This window comes from Galendromus occidentalis, unplaced genomic scaffold (assembly GCF_000255335.2).
Source record: "Galendromus occidentalis unplaced genomic scaffold, Mocc_1.1 scf7180000077466, whole genome shotgun sequence".
NCBI classification, from domain to species: domain Eukaryota; kingdom Metazoa; phylum Arthropoda; class Arachnida; order Mesostigmata; family Phytoseiidae; genus Galendromus; species Galendromus occidentalis.
Window position 1 is genome coordinate 470,614 of NW_003805454.1, and position 9,061 is coordinate 479,674.

Below are 9,061 nucleotides of genomic sequence, written 5' to 3' on the forward strand. Positions count from 1 at the left end.
CAGTACGACCTCTTGCTTGACGTTGTATGTACCTACTGATTACTGATGACTGATGACGCTCGAAGCATCGGATGCCGTGTTTGTTTTCCTATCAAGCTCCCATGACCGACCCGACGACAGCGGTCTCTTCATGCACCGCCTTCCGGGAAAAGAGCTCAGTAGAACACACATTTGTAGTTCGTTACCGGAACGACGAAAAATCCCCAACCGAAATGTTGTTTCGAAATTATCTGATTGAAGTATCGGGCAACTCTGAGCTCGGCCATCACACAGAAGAGCAGTGCGCGCTCTAAGTAGGTCACTAACCTCTCGGTTCGGGCTCGGGGAAACCGTGTGCTCGACGCCAACCTTCCACGTGTTCTATTCCATTGCTCCTATCACAGCATACAGTAAATATATATGTGGCACGCCGTGATTATCGAGTGGTTCTGCAGAGGACGAAATGGAATGTGGCCGCAACGATGCGCCACTTTCTCTCCAGAGGTATCGAACTGTTCTCCACCAGCTCTTGGTCTCGTCGGTGTGATTCCCGAAACTGCACTTCCGAAGCTGGGCTCGGCTTATACATTCGAAATGAGAAAGTTCGACGAATGAATGCGATGACGAACTCTGATTAGAAAAGACGGTGGCCGACTTCGAAAACTGTCCATTGTGACATCGACGGTACTCTCTACTCAAGCATCTAGGATGCTGCTGACCTCTCTTTCGAGAAGGAGTGCAAAGTCCCGGAATATTACCAGGCCGAAATTCGAGAAAAATCCGGCGACCTCATGGACGGGTTTATATGTATGTACCTCCGTTCAACTGCATCGTTGCTATCGCAGCGATGTCGTTACAACCGTTCGCATTGCGGAGAAAAAAACGGAAACAAAGGAAAAACAGACCGTAAAATCTAAGACGATGGGGCCATCGGAAGACACTGTGTCCGTAGCGTTATTACGTCGATTATATGCGTGGCCTCGTCGTTCTCTCTCAATGACCAGAAGAGTGTTTTCCACCGGCTACCGACTCTCATAGAGCGTCGAGAGCTCATCGAGGATAAATGCTCGCAACGTGGGTTCATGACGCCGTGAAGTTTCTTAGTTTCTCGAGCGGTTCCAAAATTTCTCGGACTCGGTGGAATGTGTGACGACAAAATCAATCGGTCGGAATGGGCTCTCCTGGAGGAAGGGTTGGTGCGGCACCGAGCTCTACTTAGACACGTGAGTGTTCGCCCCGTCGATGGAAAGAGAGATTCATAGAGGCGCTGGAGATTTAATGAATATAATAATTTAGGGTCTTCATGCAACGAAATTCGGAGAGCTCCCGATTCCCCGCGTACAAAGCACGAAGACAAAAACTGAATCGAATTGCATAGACTTTCAAAGCTTGTTCGTTTCGCTACAGACGAACTTTGTGAGTTCTATTCGCCGCACACTCGCCGGAAGACCTTGACTGTCGAGTCGTTCTCGGGTCAGGCGAATTCTCCGCTATACCAGAGCAATCTCGACAGTGGAATATTTCAAAACCCGAAGAATATGACATCTGACCACACGAGCGACGGCATTCGGACACGAGCCTCCGGGAGCTAGAGCGTTCCGATTGTGGGACGGATTTCTTCGAGGTCTCCATGATCCCCCCTCAAGACTGGGAGCGCGCTCCCTGCCGCGGCTCCGGCAGTCGTCAACACAAATCCAGAGGAGCGCGGAACTGCAATGTCCAATCGCCGCTAAACACTCTGCCTCGGGACCGATGTAGTCGAATAATTTAGGCCGGAGAGATGCTTAATATACTGACGTTCAGCACCTCGCGCCAAATCAATTGCCCTGGCCTCTCGAAATGCTCCCGATCGGGTTGAATTCGACAAAAGCTGCTATAGAGTCCGTAGAGTTATTCGAATGCTCTCTCCGGCCCCTGGGAGCGATTTTTCAGGAGCGAGCCAGCCTGAATCGAAATGTGTCACATGTCATTTTCACGTCGAATTGATTTCATCCTCCAGATCAATGATGAAATATGGTCGAACCCAGAGATTCGTTTCGTCGAATATCGAGCACATGATCTCCTTACCAAAGTTCTAGAAGATCAAGGCTTCAAAGTGACGAGACGTTATATTCTCCCGACAGGGTTTCGCGCGGAGTTCAGCCCGGAAAACGGGAAGTTCGGTGAGTTTCATTTCATGCCTTCTTTTGAAAAGGGTTGAAGGGGTAGTTTCGCTATGTTCCACAGACCCTCCGATTTCGAATCCTTTGATTAGCATGCTACTTCCAGCTGTATAGGGGAGCGATAATTTTGCGAGCTCGATATTCGTACACGAATGAAGCGGGCAGCATCCAACGTTGCGCCTTTTGTCGAAATCCTTTGCAGCGAGCGCATTCGTGAGACCCGTGGATTTATTAAGGTGGATCGAGAATCGCGATATGTTCTTTAATGACTCGAGTCGCGGATCCCTTTGAAGAATCTTCCCTCTTGTGCGTCGAGGATGGATATGATGTGGGTGATTCCAATCTTGCGCCCACGATGCAGCGTAGTGGAAATTAACTGTTCCGGATAGTTACACGCGTCTCACGAATCCAAGAAGCCCCGATTAGGTCGGTAACGACTCCGTCCGCTTATCATGCTCAATCCTCACATCGGCTCCGGAAGAGGCGCTCAGTCTGTCTCGTTTTTCCTCCTCCATCGTCGAGTGGATAACTTTCGGAGCATTCTGGAATGAACAGTGGTGTCTGCAGACAATCATTGTCTCCAGATCGGTCGCTTCCCTATGCATTGACTGACGCAAGCATTCGGTCAGCCAATCATATGCCTTGTACCTCTCGATCAACCCCCGGAAAATCTGGGTCACAAGTGTCTGCTTTTCATTGCCGGGCAAGGTCGGATATCTCTAGCACGCCAACCATAGATTCGACTGTGCTGAGAGGGTGTCAAATAGATACGTCTTGCTAAAACGATCAGTGAGACAATAGGGGGAAGCAAACCGCTACATCGTCGAGAAAGGCGCAAAAAATAGCGGATTAAGCTGGTCATTCGGCCAGTTTGCATCCAATTATGGGAATGAATCTCATCGTGCAAAGACTGTCGATCTATCAATCCTTTAGCTCAAACGCCTCGATCAGCTGAAAAACGTTCGCCTTTTTCATGAATCTCAACATCAAGCCTCCATGGGTCCGAACATATGTTTCATCTCCGAGTACGACGCTCTACCGGGTGTGGGCCATGCGTGTGGTCACAACTTGATCGCAGAAAGTGGAATCGCGATGGCTCTCTTGACCAAAGACATCATGACGGTAATGAGTAGATCACGTTGCGCTTACACCATACAATAGCGTTCATGGGTCGATCCCTACGGCGGAAATCCGCGATATGGCTGAATACTGCTTGTGAACGCCCTGAGAAAAATCTGAGTGACTTCCGATTCACAGATGCACCCTGAACGATATCCAGGGAAAATCACAGTGATTGGGTCCCCGGCAGAAGAAGGTGGCGGCGGGAAAATCATCATGATCGACGCTTTCGATGACGTGGACGTCGCCATGATGCTTCACGCATCGAACAAGGGGATACTCCACGCGGAAACGCTCTGCTCTTCCAGGGTGAGTCCGCTCCGCTCGCATCCCGGGCGTGTGAAGCTCCTAACAGACGCACGGAAGCCGTTGACCGGGGGCATTGCATACTTCCCATTCTCGAAGTAGCGTACCAACGTATTCAGAATTGAATACTCTTGCACATTCCAGATTTTCGCCAATTATAGTAGTGCGCGACTGGGAGATACTTTTCATTTCTTCAACACATTCGACTCGATGGGACCGGGTTCTGAGAGCGACGCCGTGGTAGCGGCCTACAATAACATCGTCTCGCTTAGGTCTCAGATCCCGCAACAGTGGCGTATTGGAGGTGAGCGGCAAGGCGCGATCTAGACTATACAAAGGAACGTAGTTCCAGATCAGGGGGTCGCTGAGCATTCATTCCCTCCCGGGGAGTCTTCCGGCTATCCGCATAACCCTCAGGACCTTGTCGATTGGAGTATAATACCCTCTTTGACCTCTTCTCTTTGACGGCCGCCTCGAGAAGCTCCTCGGAACCCTCCCTCCCGCTCAACTTGATTTGAAGATCGCGGGGTCCTCGCAGGCCGCATGGTCTGCCATGAGTGTTCATTCGTTGAGAAGATGACGTTCCGATTCCTCTTTCCAGTCGTTATCAAAGAGGTCGACGATAAGCTCGGTCTGGAGATTACTTACCGTACGATGCACGGGATGGACATGGGGCCTTTCCGAGCGAGGATAGTGAGTTGTCTCGAGGCCGGGGCTACAGCCACGAACTGCCAATTGGCTTGGCGCTTCACTGATCCTTATGTGGAAATGTGGCCGAACCTAGTCCTGGGAAACATCTTCGCAGGATATCTGCACGACAAAGGTAAGCGAGCTTCGTGCATGGGTATTGAGGAAGATCTGGAACGAGAAACCTGTGCCCCGGATTGGCAATCGAGTCTTTCCGCAGACGCGCTGTTCACCTATGGCTTGGACAAAGGTTACAACACCCTGGTTTCAACTGACATGGGCAACGTTTCTCAAAAAGTCCCGGCAATCCACCCTATGTATTATATCAACACTCCGATTTCCTTGCATCACGCGGACTTCGCCAAACAGGTGGGTTCCCCCGGTCAGGGTTTCTTAGAATCAGTATGCTTGAGTCTCGAAATTTGAAGCTCGGCGGTTCCAGAGGGAGTGGGCTGAGACATCGATGCGTGATCCTCGGTTTCCTCTTCCAGGCGAAAACAATCGATGCTGAAAAACGTATGTTGGATTGTGCTCAAGCCGTAGCTCATACAGCCCTCCGATTACTCCGATGTCCCGAGGAGCTTCTTCGGGCGAAGAAAGAATTCCTTGATAGAAAAAATAAATTGTAGCGAGATATTCAATTGAACGTCGCTTCGTCAGTGTAGTTGCACGCATTCGATATCCATTCAGCCGTTTCCCATCAGATGCCGAAACCCCTAGGGACTCAACGTGGTCGAGGTGTGCCAGAGAGATCACGAAGGAGTCCTCCCAAAGTACAACTCTTTTTATTACGCGCTCTCCGTGGACGGGGATATCTTCCGATCACAGCCCCCTCGATACTCACGCTCGAAGAAACAATGGTGCATCGCGGTGCCGGAATACTGACATCTTAATCAGAGAGGCTGGACTTGCTCGTTCGGACCGATATCGTCCAAACAGTGCTGGCCCCGTACGGGGATTTCCTCACGTAATATCAGATCGGAGCTTTGTAGAAAACACATTGCTCCGCTCAGCAAAATTTCAATACCCGAGTCCCATTCAACATCGACCAACATTCTCGCCGACGAGCTCCCAGGGAGTGCTACATATCCAAGAGAGGGTGAATTATTCTCGTAAGGAGATGAAACCGTCTGGTAGGGGACCGTCAGTAGAGATTGAGTTTGACGAGCCGCCGCTGGAGCGGGGTCAGGAGATGCAAGGGTGGGACAGGCGATCGGCTGGGACTCCTGCTACGATCCGGAATTTCATTCTGGAAGAATGAGAATCGTCTAAGCAGGGGATCGACCGAGCTAGATGATCCTTGATAGGATTGTACAATCCACGAGGGTAATCATATCATTTTGACTCCGGAATAGGCGATGACTCACTCCGGTTACACCCGAGCTATTGGAGATAAATACCTTCCCGGGAGGCGCTATCAGGGTCCCGTCTGGAGTAACTGAGCCATTTTCGGATGAATCATCGCATGCTGAGGAGCTGCTCTCTGACTCCATACAAGTAACACGGATCACAGGCGCGAAAGACGTAGTCTCTTCTGGCAGATCAGCTAGGTCAGTCCCCGTCTTCTGCGGCCCTTCGCACGCTATGGCTGTGTCTTGCCTCAGAGATAGTTCTGCGCTGTTGTCTGCCTCCGTATTTGGGATCAAAAACGTTGAGCTCACACGGGGTCTGAAATCGTGAGCTTCGGGCACCTGGGAAAACGCGTCTTCGGTCAAAGTCCATCATGAGAACGATCCAAAGGCTCGAAATCAGGACAAACTCACTATTGTTGCTTCCAAGATACTCTCTCGGTCCACCGACTGACTGATATCTGCCAAGATATTGCGTGTGTGCTCCAGATCCTCACTCGTGATGGTTCCGTCATCGTCGTCGCTTTCGTCCATCAGTACATCTCCCTCTCCGTTGATGAAGACCTGAGACGAGCTCAGACAGGTAGTGAATTTACGGGGAAAATGGAATGGGATCGATGGGACTTGCTCTGTCCGAATATTGAGTCCGAGATCACACCAACCCGGAGAGGGAACTCACTTCATATGCTCTGCAAAGACCCTCGATCTCTTCCACTGGAGAGATAATCATTCTCACATTAAAAATCCGCTTAACGAGCGCACTAGCCAGCTCTGCTATAGATTGGAAGTCACTACTCACGGCCCGAGGAACAGAGAAATCTTACCAATGTCGTCTGAGGTCTCAACTGGAATCGATCGAGAGGAGTTTGAGAGCCACCTTGCTCAAATTGAGGTGTAATGTATCACAATAACTCGCTGACCGACACAGACATGCACCTATAGAGCTACTATCGATCGATATCCCCTAATGTGCAAGAGTCTCCTTGAGGGACTTCTACTCACTGCTCGGAATATCTTCTGCGTCTTTCTCGAGCTCCTCATCGGGGATTTCGCATCTCAAGACGCTCTGCTCCAAGATATCCTCATGACTCGGCTTCTTACAAACGCGTTCTCGAACACTGGGAAAAAGATGTCCGTCTTCGTCCGGCATCCCCGTTTGAGGAACTTCGTGAATGTTCATATCGAGAATCGCATAAGATCTATCGGCAGCCTCGGAGATCCAGGGTGAGCGCGAATGCTAGACTCGCCGCCGTAGAGACCCTCTCGACTTCATACAGACGTATCCTCAGACATTTTCATTTACCTCCGGAAATCTTCGTCGTTCATAGGGTCTGGTGGGAGGTTCAGGTTCGACGAATCATTTGCGTTCACTCGTTCTGCGCGACGAGTCTCCCAAAATTCTCCTCCCTTCGGGTCGAAATATTGGAGTTCTTCCTCCGATTTGAAGCGAATGAAATCGAAAGCCTCCGGGACCGGGATGGGTGGACGCTCGTCAAGATTCTCTCCATCATCATGCTTGTAGCGTTCATACATCTGTAATTTCATCTTGCGGTTTTATGGATCGGGGCGGCGAGAGATATCGGTCCTTCGAACATGGATCGATTCGGGTCGATTTACGGAGTGGAGGAAGCGTCAACCTTGGAGAGGAACTTCTGGAATCTCAGAGCTGGATTCAAGTCATCTGGAGGTGGCGTCGAGTTCATGTCGATTCGTCTTCACAGAAGAGAGAGCCTTGGGAAATTGGGAACACTTTCTCATTTCCTCGACGCAGGGAATTAATTCGGCAGCGAGTGTGCATCAGATCTCATCGCGACTTGACCGACGTATACTCACTGAGACAACAAAACACGAAAAGCTTCAAAACACTTCAGAATGCACAACGCGAGAAACTAGAGCTCCCAGACTAAAATACGTGGCAGGGATTGAAAAGTTTCATAGCTATCATTTTCGAATTCGAATTCTTATAGCAGACGGTCGTTTGTGTGGTTGACGGGGTTTATTTATATTCGACAGGCGCATCATCATATACATATGTTTTCAGTTGTCGTGGCCGCGTAGCAGCAGCACTGAGACCGTGGCGAGCGGAGAAAGATGGATCACTCGAGAGAGGACCTCCTCCCCGATCTCCGAGAGAGAATCTTTCAGATTCGGTATTGCAGTTTTGAGGCTTATTCGCCTCGCTTTCGCCAGCCATCGAGGCTTGGAATCGGCTCGAATATTTTGATTTGCGATGAAGAATTCGAAAATTTCGGGTCTTGGGAAGCTCCAAGCTCAAGGATCACGTACAATGGGCATTGTCTCGTTTCCGTTAAGGTTGAGAGTGCCGAGAGATCTTCATCGGAAGCTGCAGCACTCAAACACCGGCATCATTTAGCTCATGGATGATTGGTTTTTCGGATAACCTCCAACAAGTGACCGCACGGTCTCTCACACAAAGCTTTCACAACGATGCCGGATTCGGGAACCAATCATTCACAGAATGCGCCAAACCGAAGAGGCTCTACGTGTCATTCAAGCCCTCTGCGCGGGTCGGAAGGGGTTGACTTCCGCGGATTCAGGCCATTGATTGACGAGCGTTGGGTTCGAGAGAAGCTTGCGCTCGCTCACGCAAAGCTCCGATTCTTCGGCGGCGATCTTTGAAGAATCCCGCATCGGGAACGGGTTGACGCGGATAGAGTGGATGATTGTCGTCAGCCCGTAGAGTGAGACTTTTCGAACTACCGTTTTCTCAGCCCGATCGAATATCTTAGAATCTCATTGGGAAATTCAATTGAGGAATCTCTGATTGATTTATGAAGACACAGGACGAAGCGTGTATCATATTATACGTATTCAATGTATTGTGTAGAGCCTCCCTCTGAGTTGAAATGTGAAATGTTCCAGATGCCTTCTGAAGTGTAGAAGTCTCATAAGTTGGGCAGCTCAACCCGAAATCTCTCCAATTTTCCTCCGATTTGAAGATTGCGAGTGACGCAGTCTCGATGCTTCCGATGTTCTCAGTCTGTTCCAAAACTCGCACAGTTGGTGGCGTAACGGACGAATTCTTCTTGCAGATGGCCAGAGAAGGAATCGTAGAACTCGCTCATAATCGCTTCGCCGTTATCTCCGTTCGACTTGCAAATAAGCATCGAAATGTCGTAAAGACTCATTCCCGGGAATCTCTCGAGCATGTCCTTGGATTGTTGTCTGAACTGGAAGCCGAAAAAAAAATCTAACTCATGGAGTGCCAAAGTCCATTGAGTCGTCACGAGTATCAATAAGGGGTTTCGAACGCTGTTGGAGAAGAGCTCCCTCTCACCTCGTCGGATTGATTGGGGTCGCTCATCATGCAGTCGGAGAAAGCAATGACTTGTTTCTCATTCGATACTGGAATTATGGGATGGGAACAGTGAATGATTTCAACGCGAAAATCGGGGAACATCAGATGATATCATAAGCTCCAGGAATCCGCGAGCACCC

The 9,061-nt window shown here is 49.9% G+C and overlaps 1 protein-coding gene across 1 annotated transcript; it reads left to right on the forward strand.

Annotated features, from left to right (window-relative positions):
- The first annotated feature begins 1,774 nt into the window (after positions 1-1,774).
- Positions 1,775-4,706, forward strand: LOC100903753 (peptidase M20 domain-containing protein 2). The gene is made up of 5 exons (XM_003744404.2): positions 1,775-2,141; positions 3,133-3,263; positions 3,399-3,569; positions 3,711-3,870; positions 4,168-4,706. The coding sequence occupies exons 1-5, from the start codon at positions 1,934-1,936 to the stop codon at positions 4,677-4,679; spliced, it is 1,182 nt and encodes a 393-aa protein (XP_003744452.1). The 5' UTR covers positions 1,775-1,933; the 3' UTR covers positions 4,680-4,706.
- The last annotated feature ends 4,355 nt before the right edge of the window (positions 4,707-9,061 follow it).

Excerpts from the sequence above, each read along its gene's own strand:
- LOC100903753 (XM_003744404.2), top strand. The coding sequence starts at position 1,934 with ATGTGTCACATGTCATTTTCACGTCGAATTGATTTCATCCTCCAGATC. Across the intron at positions 2,142-3,132 it reads CCCGGAAAACGGGAAGTTCG|CCTCCATGGGTCCGAACATA; the intron begins GTGAGTTTCATT and ends CTCAACATCAAG. Across the intron at positions 3,570-3,710 it reads AAACGCTCTGCTCTTCCAGG|ATTTTCGCCAATTATAGTAG; the intron begins GTGAGTCCGCTC and ends TGCACATTCCAG.